At 37.7% G+C, this 17,376-nt stretch overlaps 1 protein-coding gene across 1 annotated transcript; it reads right to left on the reverse strand.

Annotated features, from left to right (window-relative positions):
* Window positions 1–6,287: 6,287 nt before the first annotated feature.
* Window positions 6,288–17,055, reverse strand: LOC137402325 (uncharacterized). Its single transcript, XM_068088823.1, has 7 exons — window positions 17,017–17,055; window positions 14,774–14,845; window positions 9,985–10,121; window positions 7,332–7,546; window positions 7,039–7,190; window positions 6,650–6,728; window positions 6,288–6,529 (listed from the first exon to the last, which is right to left on the reverse strand). The coding sequence occupies exons 1-7, from the start codon at window positions 17,053–17,055 to the stop codon at window positions 6,288–6,290; spliced, it is 936 nt and encodes a 311-aa protein (XP_067944924.1).
* Between the last annotated feature and the right edge of the window lie 321 nt (window positions 17,056–17,376).

Here is a 17,376-nt window from a genome sequence, read left to right on the forward strand (position 1 = left end):
AAGGAGAGAGAAGGAGAGAGAGGGAGAGAGCGAAAAAAGAGGAAGAAAGAGAGAGATGGGAGGGAGAGCAAGAGAAAGAGAGGGAGAGCAAGGGAGAGAGGAAAGAAAAAGGAGGGAGAGGGAAAAAGAGGGAAAGAGAGGGAGAGAGAAAGAGAGAGAGAGAGAGAGAGAGAGAGAGAGAGAGAGAGGGAGAGAGAGGGAGAGTGAGAAAAAAGAGAAAAAGAGGGAGAGAAAAAGGTACCCGAAAGTTAAAGCAAAATTAATTTTTTTAATAATGAATAGGTGTTCTTCAGCATAGGAAGTATAATTTTTAAAAAATTAACTTAATTTGTCAAGGTTTAACAGTATACAATATAATATATACTTCATAAGATGACACAGTTTTGTACCAAGTTGTTTTATATTAAATTTTATAGTACTATATCATATTACATTCCAGCATATTATCTTATATTATTTTATATTTCTTGTACTTTAATATGGTATGTTACATTATATGATGTTTTACTGAATTATCTTATAACACAAACGTAATATCATCTCAATTATTTTTTAATATCTTATAATAAAAAAGGTAATAATATATTTTAATGTATGTATATTATTATACTATCTACATGACTTCCGTATTAAAGAATTTTCATTTTTAAAAATGCAATATAATTATATTATTAATTATTATATTAATGATACAATATAATCTTTTTGTTTCTGAAAGTCCTTTTTACAGGATGCCAATTCGGCAATACAAACATTATTGCAGTTATTTTTCATTATTGTCTTTATATGATAAATCATAGACATTCTGCAGCTTTTTTCAAGTGAGGAAAAAAATATAGATAACTCAAAACTCCATTTAGGAATACCTAATAGAGAACACAACTTCTACCTAATAGAGAACACATTTCAGAAATTTCAATCTTCTAACATTCTGGCAGTCAGATCACCTTAAAACTTTATTAAAAATGAACTTTGCCTTTTTTTCAGCACCCTTAACCTGGTTCAGTTTATCGAAGTAAGGAGAGAGAACAAATTCAAACCTTGTTCGAGTTTCTTCAAGAATTTTCACAGCATTTCTCAGCATACGAAATATCTCTTGGAAGCAAATAAAGGTGACAATCACAACCGGGATAACTCCGATGCAACAACAAAATATTGCTCCAAACCAGTAACTCTTTTCATCATATGCTGCAAGTACATAGCAAATGTTCAATAACAGTAAGTTGGTTGATATTTTATGCAAAGAAGGTTTTGTTACATTCTCCTATCTAGAAAGTCACTGTCAAGTCACATGCCTTCTCAAAAGTTTAAGAGAAAAGTTAAAAAAAGAAGCATTTATGTTGGTAGCAAGTTTCGCTTACCTAAGAAAAAGCATGTATGAAACTTGGAGTGATATCCATAGGTTCCAAATCCAAATAGATAAGGAGGGGATGATAGAAAAGTTGTCCACATCCATATTCCAACAATTGTTGGTGCTATGTACTTCTTGTTTGAGTACTTATTGTACACAGCGGGTGGCTTGCACAGGAAAAGGTATCTGAAAAGGAGAACAATCTTAATTTAAAAATACAGTTGCAGTGTAACATTTATGGGGCTATACAAATACACGTGTATATGCAAGCATACATGTAAATATATATAGATATATATATATATGTATATACATATATCTAATATGTACATATATACACATGTTTATATATGTATATACATGCATATATAAAATGGTTATATATTGTATTTATATACATGTGCGTATCTATATACACAAATCTATATAGTGTATTAGTATGTGTATATATATATATATATATATATGTATATATATACTGTATATATATATATGTATATATGCATATACATATATATATATATATATATATATATATATATATATATATATATATATATATATATATATATATATATATACAGGACAGATAGCGCAGTTGGTAAGGTATCGGGACCGTGATCATTAGGTCCTCGGTTCAAACCCGAACAACTGCACTTTTCTGGTGGTCCTTGGACAAGACTCTTGCTTGTATAACATCTACAACCTCTATGATGAGTGCAATAACCAAAGCCATGCCGGCTCGGACGTCGCCCGGTCAAACAAGGTCCGCGCTGCCTGTAGCAGGACAAGGCAGTGAAAAATGGGCTACTGGTTCAAAACGGATGAAATGGACTCGGACTGATAACACGGACCTCATGCAGTGCTACTTTATGAGTGAACCTCAAAAGTGGGGCTATATGGGAAGGATGCGGCAACTGTGGATAAACATGCGCCCTGATTTGCCACTAACCGCTAAGCAACTTGTAGCTCATAGGAGTAACATAATCAAGCAGCACCTCATATCGGAACTTCAGGTAGATGAAATTAGGGAACAGTTCACCCAAGTAACCCCAACCAACGAGGAGTGCATATCAACACACACTGTCATGCATACACGATCATGTGTTGACTCACGGGTTGAAGAAGACATGCACTTGGACCTTGACCCAAGGGTGAGAGAGCTTGTGGAAAATATCATCAACAAGATGTCAGCTGCTAATGATTATGGAAGCAGGGTACCACTACGAAGAGTTAGCAAGACCAAACTTAAAAAGCTGTTAGAAGACATTAACATGGCACTGTAGTCGATCTCAACTGGATCAATCAGTGAGACTAATGCCTTAATCTACAGTACAGCAACCGTCATCTTGGAGGAGATGGATATTAAGCCAATGCCAACAAGGCTTCAAGCCATTCCATCCTGGCAGCTGAGGCTACAAAATAAGATCAAGAACTTGCGCAAGAAAGTTAGTAGGCTCAGTGAGAGATCTAACCACAGTTTGGAGCGTCCGATTAGGGAAGCCACAATAGAAGCTCTAGAATCTGCCAAACAGCAGCTAGTAGCACTCTCGGCACGACTGAAGCGGTACACCAAAGAGCGGGATAACAAGAGAATAAACAAACTGTTCATCAATAATCCATCTAGAGTGTATTCCCAGTTCAAAGGTGAACTGCAGAGGCCAATGTCTGAGCCTCCCCGATCTAGCACTTCAAAGTTCTTGAAGGACATCTGGGAGAAAGAGACTACTCATAACACCACTGCAAATTGGCTGAAGAAGCTTAAAGAGAGCCATCAACACACTGTGGCTCAGCAAGGACTCACCATCAGCAAAGAGGACATCAAGTGCAGAGTGCAGCATATGAAGAACTGGGCAGCACCTGGCCATGACATGATTCAAGCTTTCTGGTTAAAGAAATTGACATCACTTCACACTAGAATGGCTAAGCAGATGGAATGCCTAATAGAACAAGGTGACCATCCAGAATGGCTGACCAAAGAACGAACTGTACTTCTGATAAAAGATCCAAAGCAGGGGCCGATTCCCAAAAACTATCGGCCAATAACGCGCTTGCCCACCACTTGGAAACTGCTCTCAAGAATAGTTGCAGACAAACTGGAAGAGCACATGAGTCACTATATGACCAGTGCTCAGAAAGGACTTGGGCGCAACACCCGAGGAGCTAAACATCAGTTACTGGTGGATCGGTCGGTCTGTCAAGACAGCAGGAGAAGGCAAACCAATATTGCCATGGCTTGGATTGACTACAAAAAGGCCTATGACTCAATTCCCCATAGTTGGATACTTGAGTGCCTCAGTATGTACAATGTTCACCCTGCTCTTGTGGCATTCATCAAGATGTCAATGACCAAATGGAAGACGGAACTAGAGGCTAATGGCAAAAAGCTGGGGAGTGTACAAATTAAGCGAGGCATCTATCAAGGTGACTCCTTATCACCGCTGCTCTTCTGCATATGCCTAAACCCTCTAAGCAATATGCTGGAGGAGACTCAATATGGGTACCAGTTTAAGAGTGGCACCAAGACAAACCACCTCTTCTACATGGATGACGTCAAGCTGTACGCTAACAAAGAAAGGGACATTAATTCGCTAATACACCTCACTCAGGTATACAGCAAGAACATCGGAATGACCTTCGGTATTGAGAAATGTGGAAGGCTAATTCTTAAGAAAGACCATTCTATGCTCACAGATGGTCTAAGAATGCCAAATAGTGCCATCAAAGATATAGAAAAAGGGTACAAGTGCTTGGGGATTATTCAAAGCAACATCAAACACGAAGCCGAGGTGCGTCACAAAGCCATTACCGAATACAAGAAATGCCTTCGGCAGGTCCTACGAGGCCAGCTCAATGGCAAGAACTAAGTCATGACAATAAATACCTACGCACTGCCATTAATAAGAAATCCAGCAGGCATAATAAAGTGGACTGAGGAAGCCATCAAGGAAACAGATATAGCAACTCGTAAACTGTTGACCAAGCAGGCCATGGAGGCTGCATCAAAGCATATGCAGCCTCCATGGCCACTTCAGATAAGCTGCTAGCTGAATTTCAATGGGCTGCTCTTACAATGGAGCTTCGCCTTGATGGTGAGGAAATTGACTGGCACACGAAACCTCTTCATGGTGCTTACCACTGACAAATATCTAAGGTTGGCGATCTTCACCAGACATATATGTGGCTGAACAAAGGAAACCTAACGGTCAATACAGAGTCCGCTAATCATGGCAGCCCAGGAGCAAATGCTCCCAACAAGGCAACTCCAAACAAAAATCTATCACACTAGAGATGATCCTAAATGCAGACTGTGCAAAGATGCACCTGAGACCATCCAACGCATCATCAGTGGATGCAAGCAGCTAGCAGAAAACGCATACACTGAGCGGCATAATCATGTCGTTGGTGTTGTGTATAGAAGTCTATGTGATGAGTATGGCCTTAATAAACCACAACACTGGTGGGAAGCTCCTGGTAAGGTCAATGAAAATGACCGCGATAAGATCTTCTGGGACTTCTACATCCGGACTGACAAGTATGTCCTAGAAAACCAACCAGATATAGTGGTGGTGGACAAGGAGAACAAGAGGGCTACTATAATAGATATAGCAGTACCCAATGACTACAATATAGCCAGCAAAGAAAATGAAAAGGTAGAGAAATATCTCCCTCTTGGAGAAGAGATTGAAAAATGCTGGGATGTAAGAACAACTGTAATCTCAGTAGTTATTGGGGCACTGTGCGCAATAACATCGGCGCATAAAATGTGGCTTGCCCAAATACCAACAGCAATACACTCAGGTGAGTTGCAGAAAAGTGCGCTATTGGGAACAGCTAAGATCTTGAGGCGAGTGCTCAAACTCCCAGGTCTCTGGTAGGAGACCCGAGTTAGAGCAGAAATTACCACCAATAAGGGGTATCCGGGGTGAGGAAACAATTATATATACTCGTATATATAATATTTTGTTTACTTTAGTATTTTCTTTTTTTATATAATATTCGCAGACATTATAAGATTTCTATAATATTTTCAAACAATAACAAATATTACTAAATGAGCTGAATGTAATAGTGGTAATGTACTCACCTGTTCACTGTAACTGCACCAGCAGAATGAAGTGCAGCAAGCATAGTGGTTATGTTGATTGGAGACGTATATTCACAATATGTGTAGTTATATGTAGTTGATGCTTTGAAGAACTCATATATTGTGGTTGGAAAATTGACCAATAAGACTAAAGTGTCAGCAATGGCTAGGTTGAGTATGTACCTGCAAAAACTTGTCACATTAAATTTCTAGAATGAAAGTATACTTGTAAAAAGCTGTCACATTAAGTAATTAGGTTGAGTATAGCCTATACCTGTAAGAATTTATTTTAAATCAGTGGTTTTTAACCTTTTTTGCCCCATTCTCCCTTTTCCAAACCTAAATACAGAAATTCCCCCTCCCAACTCCTTCACATAATGCACTGCAACTAGATAGTGAACTTTATTTACATATATAACTTATATACATATATATATATATATATATATATATATATATATATATATATATATATATATATATATATATATATATATATATATATATATATACATGTATATATGCATTTATTACAGTCCTATTTACATGGAATATTAAAAATGAATCTATATTGAAACTTAATATATCTATCATTGTAAGACAGTCAGCAGACTAGTGTAATTTCTGTGTTTGTTTGGAGCTGACCAGAATTTTGATGTTAGGATTTGTTGTAGATAAGGCACACCGTAGGTCAGCTTCTACTTCCAGGCGGTTTCTAGATTTGCTCTTTATGGTTAGCATTGCTGAAAATGCTGACTCGCAAAGATATGTGGAAGCAAATGGTATGAGCATCTTGAAAGCGTCCAGATTTATGTTGGGATACAGTCTTTGGGCCTGAACCCAAAAGTGCTATATTGATAGCTCCTTGAAGTCATCTTTTAATGCATAGTTGTTTGTCAGCTCCAAAAACTCCTCCTGAAGCTGTTCCGGAATCTCGTGGACATTGCGCCTGACAGGGTCTCGGGTCAGGCTCATCAGTTGCTCTGTCATAGGATCTAACTTAGGAAAATATCTCTCAAACTCTGCTATCAAGCTGTTCAAGTGATGCTTTATGTCGATTAGCAAAGAATCGGAAGGAGCTTTCTTGTCAACTAATGAATGCAGAACTGGAAATCAAACTCTTACATTCCCAGTAGCCAGTCTTTCCACCCAGAGTTTGAGCTTGAATGCATTGATACTATCAATTACATTCAACACATTTCTGTCTCTACCTTGCATCTTTGTGTTCACTTCGTTGATTGAACCAAATATGTCAACCAGGTAAGCAAGACACTGATGGAAGCTTTTCACCTGCATTGAAGCCAGTAGTTTGGGTTTGTTATGAGTTTTCAAGAACTCATTGACCCCTGCTCGTAGATTGAAGAAACGCAGAAGCATGTTACTCCTTGATAACCATCGAACATTGGTGTGGAAAAATAGTGATGAGTGCACAGCATCCATATATTTGCATAACTTGTGGAAGAGACGTGTTTGCAAGGCAGAGCCTTTGATAAAGTTTACTATGTTAATCACTGAAGAAAGGTGTTCCTGCAATCCTTTGGGAAAAGTTTTTGCTGCTAGCGCTTGTCTGTGAATGAAGCAATGGTATACCTTTACTCACCACTAAAGGATTCTTTTCTTTTACCAACTGTGCAAATCCAGCACGACAGCCAAGCATGGCTGGAGCACCATCCGTGTAAACTCCAATTAGGTTGCCCAAGTCCAGATGTTCTTTGCTGAAGAAGTCGGAAACCAGGTTCATAACATCAGCAGCTGTGGTGGTCTATGTTAGGGGACTGCAGAACAGAAATTCTTCCTCAATTGTCTCTCTGAGTGCATAGTGTGCAAACACCATCAGCTGGGAAATGCTAGCAACATGTGTGCTAGCATCTTCCAGCTAGCTAGTGGACTCACCAAGTTGAATGGTGAACATGGGAGATGACTTGTTCTTTTCAATTACTTGCCTCTTTATGTCCGCAGACGTATCATCGATCCTCGATTTCACTGTGCTGTCTGAGAGGGATAAATCAGCTATCTTTTGAGCGGCTGTGTCTCGGAGAATAATCTTAGTACACTCCAGCAGACAAGGTTTAACTAATGTTTCACCAATGGTGTGTGGCTTCTTATATCTGGCGATACGGTAAGACAGAGCATAGGATGCCTCGGAACGGCCTGTGCCTGGATATGAAAGCTGCCAGTGGAATCCAGTTTTGCCCACTTGAGTTCTCTCTCTTTAGCTTCAAAGAATGGCTTTGATTTATCCATGTGTTCTGCATGTTTATTTCTTAAGTGTTGCTTAAGTTGATGTGGTTTCATGGCGTCGTTAGGGAGCACTTTCATGCGCAAAACACATTGTGGTACTTCGATGCCGCTTTTAATCATACAAGTGAATCCATAGTTAATGTAAGAATCATCATATGTTTGCCTTTTTGTCTTTGACATTTCTAACACCTACAATATGGGATATGCAATCAAAATATTTGAATACGTTCAATATCTACATGAGCAAAACATAATACATACGTTAGGCTACAGAGCAAATTGTCAAAATCTTATACGTTTATGCAAACCAAATCGGTAACTGAACAATTAATATTGCAGGTATGTATATGCATGTAGTGCAGCAATCCTTACTTTTTTCACAGTTTTAGATCTTGGCTTTGTTGAAACTACTGAAATTCATTCACTCCTCTCTGCCCTTTATATAAGAAAACTTGGTGCCACGGAAATCCCTTTTGGAAAATTGCCAAATTCCCCCCATAAAATCCCAAAATTACCCCCTGGGAAAAGGGGGGAATTCCCCTGGTTAAGAATCACTGTTTTAAATACACATAAACATTAGTGAAAACTCATTATTATTATTACTGTTGATAATTTAAATTAATCATTAATTACTAACAATGATAAATTATTATCATTGTTAATAATATAATTGCTAATTATATAAATATGCACAGCAAACTGGAAATTTGATGAAAAGTAGCTTACTACATGTATGCTTTTAAACAAATTGCCAATCACATAGAAAAAGCTTTATTTGGTCGGGTTTGATTGAAGCAACAACTATCCAATTATATAGATAGTTTTCATAACAGTTTCTTGAAACCTATTGTTGCTTATTGTCACTTAAGCTAGACTTATGGTTCAAACAAGTTTCATTAAAAAGCTTAATTCTAGGTTTGGCTGGAGTTTTGTGAACTATGTAGGTACTGAGAAAATTTATCATAGGTTTGTTTCATTTTTCTAAAACCACACAAATATTTTGACTGTTTCCTGTGTTTTTTTTTTCAATATGTCATTGCCATCTTCTGATGAAGACTACCCTTTTGCTTTGCTGAGTGGTTTCTACATTCAAATTTGGTCTGCTCTGCTCTGCCATCGTATGATTAATGTAATTGTCATCTTTCAGTAGCAAGTTTAGACAACTCCATTTTTCTTAGATATTTATGAAACTTGTTATCAACTATTAGAAATAGCTGACTGCCTAACAAGCCTCAGTACATCTCATATCAATGTATTAAAGCTAAAAATAAAAAATACTCTCCTATCCTGCAACTCAATCCAATAGCGAGTCAGTGAGAGCACAAAAAATAAAAAAATTATAAATAAAATGATAAAAATATGGTAAAAATAGGATAAAAATGAGCATTATTTGGATTAAGTCTGTGACAATCTAACTTTCCTCTGAGAGTTATTCAACAAATGTTTACCAACAGCTTTTAGCTATAATTTATTGAACTTGATTAGCTTGACAAACTTGATGAGCCTGAAGAGCTTGACAGATTTTATGGACTTGATAAACTTAATAATTTTTATAAACTTGTTCAAATTGATGAACTTGATAAAAGGCAGACATATAGCAGTCTGCAAATGATTCAACTTTTCTATCATAGTAATTAGTCTCTCTACCAATCTGGGAGGCATGTTTTTAAGTACCTCATATAAGACACTGCTGCATAGCCTGTGTGCATAAAAGCTACCCAGCCTTTTGAAGATTGTACTAAATGATATTTAACTTCCTCAAAATTAGGCTAAAGAAAAAGCCAAAATCGAGATTAAACATAATCATCAGTCTATGAAAAAAAGCAGGTAGGCAAACTATCTCAACAAAGCAGATTTAAAACTAACAAAGCCTAACTTATTATAAAATTATTGGTTTTCAAGTGTGTACCTCACGTTTTCTGTATTTCATATTTTGTGCCAGTGAAAATTTGAAAAACTACATTAAAAATGCTGTTTGGTTATTGCCAGCCTTGATTTGCTGATAGTGAGGAGAAATGCAGCAGCCTTTGTTTTCTCTTTTCATCAACCGATGCTGCCCATAGAACAACAGAAATTTCTTTTTGCTTTTTGAGAGAAGAAAGCAGCAAATAGAAATCTAATTCGTTTTGAGTGAGAGTTGTCTCCCATTTGACTTAGCGCTCATAGGCTGGTCTAATTTTTATGAATAAAAATTGTGCTTAATAAAATGCAGTCCACTATTGACATGCACCGTTTCTTGCGCAGTAAAAAATTAAAATGTGAATGGTTTTTGTTGGCTAACAAGTATCATGATAAGGCAACTTACACATTAGGAATAGTGTGAAGGATCTTGCTGAAGGTATTAACTAGAATAATCACAGCATTTCCTGTCAAACCAATGAAGAAAGCAATGCAGAGGTATATTGCCAGGTAAAACTGTATGTTCTGACCAATCATATCTGCCTGAAAAATAAATAAAAGTTGAAATTAAGAAAAAAAAGTATACAAGAGTAAAGTAATGATTTAGTTTTGTTGCAAAAAAGAACATTCCATATAATTTAAATTTTACATCATATTCTAGCATATCTTATTCCATTCAACAATATTTTTAAAAACTTGCATTTTCTTACTTCTCCTATGCTAAATGTTAATTTACGTCAATTGAAGGTTTAAAAATCTTTTGTGGTTTGGTTGTTCACATGACAGTTAGATGTTTTCAGCTCATTTCTACTTACATAATATGAAAAAATTGCAGACAACATCTAGCCATTTTTAAACTATATCATTGCTAGCTGATTTAAAAATCTGCCACCTTATATTTGTTTTTTAGCAGAGAAAAGTATTCGAAATCTTATTTGTCAAACTATTTATTTGATTTTAGCGACTAATTGTGGCCCTTTTTTATTTTTTTTATTTTTTTGTGAATCCTGTTCTAGCAAAATTTGGAAAGCATTTCCGTTCAAAATGAAATTATTGCCAATAAATCTACATATGTATATAAAAAAATGTACCCATTTTTTCATAGCTTTGTGGGTACCAAAGAAAGTTTGATCTTGTGGCATATAAGCCCAGCCTTCTACTTAATTCTAGTAGTTTGAAAGCACGCTTCTGGCACCATTTTATGACTAAAACTGATTCCATTAAGCTATGCAAAAAACAGTTAAAATTGGTGGCTTGATATCTGCTCATCATCAGACTATCAATTTTTCACTGAAGCTCAACTATACAACCAGTCGACCTTACAAGTATTATGCTTCTATATATATATATATATATATATATATATATATATATATATATATATATATAAATTGTTTCCTCACTCCGGATACCCCGTATGGGTGGTAAATTCTGCTCTAACCCGGGTCTCTTACCAGAGACCTGGGAGTTTGAGCACTCGCCTCAAGATCTTAGCTGTTCCCAATAGCGCACTTTTCTGCAACTCACCTGAGTTGATTGTTGTTGGTATTTGGGCAAGCCACATTTTATGCGCCGGTGTTATTGCGCCCAGTGCCCCAATGACTACTGGGATTACAGTTGTTCTTACATTCCAGCATTTTTCAATTTCTTCTCAAAAAAGGGAAATATTTCTCTACCTTTTCTTTTTCTTTGCTGGCTATATTGTAGTCATTGGTTACTGCTATATATATTATAGTAGCCCTCTTGTTCTCCTTGTCTACCACCACTATATCTGGTTGGTTTGCTAGGACATGCTTGTCAGCTTGGATGTAGAAGTTCAAACTGACAAGCATGTCCTAGCAACATTTAAAATAAAATATATATAACATAATATATAACATTTTAAATATATATATATATCTATATATATATATATATATATATATATATAAATTGTTTCCTCACCCCGGATACCCCGTATGGGTGGTAAATTCTGCTCTAACTCGGGTCTCCTACCTATGTATATATATGTAAATCTCAAAGTTTGTATTGTATTTTGTTTGTACACCTATAACTATCAAAATATTTGAATGAAGACTCCGTATGAAAGAAGATTTGATCTTAGGACCTCTCGTTCACCAAGCAAATATCTTACCAAATAAACTATGCGAGATTGATGGAATCAATAGGCAATATATGTTGCTATGTGAGTAAAAATACACAAACTGCTTTGCACACGGCACAACTTCATTTTCTGCTTTCTTTCATGGCTCTTATTAGTAAGTACTCAAAGTACTAGCTTACTCAAATTAGCCATTGGCAATGTGCCAGGCTAATGGCAAGGGGCAGGCAGCCACATTACCTCTCACTGTTTATAAGCTGATTTTTAATACCCGTGCAACGTCGGAAATTCCATCAGTCTATCATATACATATGCAAATAATACCAATATTACATTTAGTCTAATTACTATGTCAAGGTTAAACAACCAAAAGGCTTGCATTGCTATTCACAGTGCTCTTTTGTAGCAGTAATACAAATTGCAGTAATTGTTCTATTCTGAAGCGATATTGGAAAATATACAAACCAAGAAACAATATGAATAATTGTTTTACTTTGAGTCGGTTTGACAATCATTACTAATAGTAAGTTAGATATAACTCATGTAATGACAGGTATACACAGAAGACTTTAGGTAACTGCAAAAGACTGCAAGTAACTTCAAACAGCTACAGCTAACTCAGGTTAATAAATGCAACTGCAGTTATAATTGGACTTAGGAGTGCCCTAACATGTGAGAAAATCGAGATGCGAGCTGACTTTTTAGCAAGTTTCTTCTTTGAGTAATCTTTGAGATGTGAGTGTACGAGCCAGTTCTCGATCGCCACTGAACTATATGGTCAAGTATGTGAGAAGTCGCTATGGAGAACGGCATTGCTTGGTCATTTTTGTCGAATCAGTTTAAAAAATGTTTTAAAAGGTTCGACTACAGATTATAGTGGAAGAAAGGCAAAAAAATGACAAGCTGAAAACAGACAAAAAATGATGACGCAAACAAGATTAAAGTTAAGTTTAGTCAAATATTAAGACTTAACTTCAAGTCTGTGTGTTTAGTAGCCAACTTCATTTAAGTTAAACTCAAAGTTTATGCTATGTTACGTATCTTCACAAAAGTCTATTGTGCCGAACGCTTTGCTGACACAACAGAATTGCACAAACTTGACAAATAGTTGTTGAGAGGAACTTTCTGACATAGAGTGATATGGTGTGAACATAGACATAGAGTGATATGGTGTGAACATAGACATAGAGTGATATGGTGTGAACATAGACATACAGTGATATGGTGTGAACATAGACATATATAGAGTGATATGGTGTGAACATAGACATAGAGTGATATGGTGTGAACATAGACATAAAGTGATATGGTGTGAACATAGACATAGAGTGATATGGTGTGAACATAGACATAGAGTGATATGGTGTGAACATAGACATAGAGTGAAATGGTGTGCACATAGACATAGAGTGATATGGTGTGAACATAGACATACAGTGATATGGTGTGAACATAAACATAGAGTGATATGGTGTGAACATAGACATACAGTGATATAGTGTGAACCAGCTTTTAGGCAAACAAAAAGCAAAAGAAACTGCATACCGAGAATATCAGTCTGAAAATGCTGATAGTAACTCGTCCACTCAAACTTTAGGGTTGGTTGTTCTACTTGAGCATGGCTGATACCATTTGACTTACAGTGAGTTTTTTTCAGCCATAGAGGCTGACCCACTAAATAGCCTCTTTTGACACTAAAACACTTGTTCCGGTCTTTTTTTATAACTTTGTTCTCGAGCTTTTGCTATTCACTGTGGCTTCTGAAAACTTACCACACCTTATAGAGGCAGGCCCTAGTTGTACTACTAATACTAGTTGCTCCTGCTGTAATATGCATCACAGGTTACCTGGCACCGTACTATGCCTCCTTCCAATAAACCAGAGACTACCAGAGTCATCCTCCTTTGTACTAGTGCTACTGTAAATTCTGCTAAAAAGACCCAAGGCTACCAAAGTCACCCATTACTAGTACTAGCTTTACCATGCTTTTACGGTAAAGCATGTTTTCATGTTGGAGCTACTGGACATACTAGGTGCTACAGGTAACATTACTTATAACTTTCAATAACTAATTCTGCTAGATTAGCGTTTCTTCTAGCCATAGATGCAAGTGTAATATTCGACTAATTCTACTAGTGCTGCTACAATGAAAAATTCAGATAAAACTACATTGACTGTTACACATGCTAACATGCATGACGCCGAGCCGGCCAGTTTTTTCTGTAAAGGTTGTGTAATATTATCAGACTTACAGACTCAATAAAAGTACAAAGGTTTGACATTTATTTCAACAGTTTGCTCTTTCCTAGTGGTATATCTAAATATAGCATATTTAGTATATGTGTACATACCTCTAGAACTGTTATGTTATAGGTAATCTTTCCCATTTTAACAGTTGGTTCACTTTCAAATTTTAATAAGTGGCTTTGGATAGTTTATATCTTTGCTCTCAACAATCCGACAACAACCTATGCAAGCAGAATGTGAAGAGCAATGTTTGTTGCCGTTATCAAACAGAGGAAAGGCTTTGAAGGCCAAAAATCTTTTATATTCTACTTAGCTAGTACGATGGCTTCTCTCTACTCTACTTAGCTAGTACTATGACTCCTCTCTACTATACTTAGCTGGTAGTATGACTTCTCTCTACTTTACTTTGCTAGTACCATGACTTCTCTCTACTCTACATAGCTAGTACCATGACTCCTCTCTACTATACTTAGCTAGTACCCTGACTCCTCTCTACTTAGCTAGTAGCATGACTTCTCTCTACTCTACTTAGCTAGTACCATGACTCCTCTCTACTCCACTTAGCTAGTACCATGACTCCTCTCTACTCTACTTAGCTAGTACCATGACTCCTCTCTACTCTACATAGCTAGTACCATGACTCCTCTCTATTCTACCTAGCTAGTACCATGACTCCTCTCTATTCTGCTTAGCTAGTAGCATGGCAACTTTCTACACTAATTACCTGGCACCATGGCCTCTCTCGATGATACTTAGCTAGAACCGTGGCCCATTTTTATTTTCCTTTGCCAACAGCATGATTCTGTGTTTTGCCTACTTATAGAAGCTGGTAATCTCCAAAATTTACCTGGAGGGTAGATGCAGCTGAATCGTCACTGAGGGCAGTTAACCAAGCAGAACTCAGCATCAAAAATGTCACCTGGCAAACACAAAAAGGGTGGAGCTTGGCAAGAACAACTCATATATAAAGGTGAGACTCCCCCATAGACAACAAAATAGCTGCATCTGTGTATAACACTTGCATCTTTTGCTATGATTATGTTTATGCACAAATGTGTCACACACCTAAGGTACGATTATTTATTATTGCCAACACACATAGAGCTGGTAGTGATAAGTAATGCGCCTAGACTTCAAACTGCGCCGAGTCGTAGACCGGCCAAAATCTAGGCTTTCTTTCTAGTGGTGGTGGCAATAGTAGGATCACAGATCCCAGTTATCACATTAATTAAAATGGCACTCAAGATAGACCTTTTACCATGCTGATTTAAAAGTAACAGCCAATAAAGATCTGGAGCAACTGATGGAAAACCTGCCTAAAATCTGCAGCACTTAAGGAGACTCAAACAAAAGGACAGGGCCTAGCTTTGTGTCAGATCAGACTCTAAGCCTTTTAAAAAACCTAACATTTGTGTGACTTGGAAAAACTAACAGGAACCTGGCTATGTGTGGTTGAATTCTAACCTAATAGAGAACCCTAGCATTTGAAGGGCTTGCAAAGAGAACTAGAATCTGACTTTGTGGTAGGTCCGACTTTAACCACTTTGAAAAACTTAGATTCACTGAATGGCACACAGACATGATTGGAGTTCAGACCTCGATGCAGACTGGCTGGTTGATGCTCTGAAGTGTTGTAAACTGTCTGTATTGCAAACTTGCCAGATTTATGCCGGACCGCAACTGCTAAAAAGATGCTTTGCAGCCCTTTGAACTACCCGCTCTTGCAGAGACGCTTCCAGGTCATCTTTTCTCTACATTTGCAGATGCCGTATTCACTAAGAACTTTTTGCTAATCAAACTGGAAAATGACAACCAGCCGTAGTTCCATTCAGAATTGTGGGAGAAAATCCGCCAAGCCAGGTGCCAAATGCAATAAGAGAAGTAGTTGGGCCACTTGCCCTAAAGGTAAAACGATTGGCCGAGCAATTTGAGAAGCAGCAAAACTTGCCCGGTTCTCAGCTCATGAGTGACAATGAGCCAAACAAGCTTACGGTAATTTCTCTTGAGAGTCCTAAGAAAGGAGCATGTTTAGGGAGACTGCCCCTGCCTTGTTCTGCAAACAGTGGAAGGCCACAGCAGTAGAGCCTACTACTTATTGCAACAAAGCAACCAACGCTCACCAAATAGGCAAGATATCAACCAACCTGCTGAGGAGGAAAACCAGAAAACAAAGAAAGATTGGAACTGCGCCAGAAGGACTGAAAAGTCAAAGACTCACCCACAGAAGTACTACATGACAACAAAAACTTTCTCCAACATCTGACGCAAGTAGGGTATAAACAAATGTAAAGGTCAGGCAAGACAAGGCAAGAGCAAAACTGGTAGAGCAGAAGAAAGTCAATGAGTCTTGTTTTTGGGTATCTATCAATGCAAGAACAGCTAGGGAGGGGTACAGACGCTTGCCTTTAAAGTGAAAATGCTGACCCTTGCTTGACCTAGCTAGTTTGAGGTGCAACTACACTTGAATCCCACTGCATAATTGTAGGTTTCACTTGGGTTTAAAAAAACCAGTTAAAGCGACAAGCAAATTGTAGGCCCATAAGGGTCAAGGCAACTTGCCCTTTCAGCAAGTACCCACAAGAGTATGAGAATAAGGGCTTAGCCTTGGTGCAGACCATGAACAGCCCCATTCCACAAGTTACTTCCTTCTAAAAAAACCGTGCCGGCCTGTGCAGTTTTACTAGACACAGTTTGTACCACCAACCTGTTAAACAAGCAAAAAAAGAAAAAAGTAACAGCCATGGACTCTTGCTGAACAGATCCTGATGGTAACCTAATTGTCCATCAAACTGGGAGCTACTAAAAGGCTCTCCTAATGGTTAGAAAAAAACCAAAAAGATTGCAGACTTTTTGAGTGCCCTAATTCTGACACAAGGCCAAGAAAAGTAGAATTTGCTTTTGCCACAGCTGATGTGGGCATATGGAGGCACACCTCACTGGCTATTGCATAAATAGCAAACATGCTTACACTGGGCCAGGAGCTAGGGTTCTCATACCAAATTGAATGTCATTATCTAGTTAACAGCCAACCGAGCTGCCTAAAACTGGCAGTACTAACCAGCCCAGAGCCATATATAAGTAACTACCTACAGAACCATCCACCTTCTTACCAATGACAGTAGATGCCATCTTCTATTCAAGCAAGCACTCAATGCAAAAAGAATGGCGATCAAACTGGCCAGCTGCTCACCAGCCAGAAAAAGACAAAACACGATAGACCAGGTTATCGCAGACCTAAGGAAAAATAAGGGTTGACGTGGTACTGGCCGGAAATATGACTAGCGTCAAGAAGAGTATGGCACAACTGTTGCAGCACTTTGCTTTATTTGTGTGACCATGCAAATTCCAGCAAATGTCTTTCAATATCAGGTGATGCTCTACCACAAGGCACGCCAAAAGAAAGGCACAAGCCGGTCATTTCCTTGGTAGACAAGGCAAAGTGAGACCAGC

Source organism: Watersipora subatra, chromosome 8 (assembly GCF_963576615.1).
Source record: "Watersipora subatra chromosome 8, tzWatSuba1.1, whole genome shotgun sequence".
In the NCBI taxonomy this organism is placed as follows: domain Eukaryota; kingdom Metazoa; phylum Bryozoa; class Gymnolaemata; order Cheilostomatida; family Watersiporidae; genus Watersipora; species Watersipora subatra.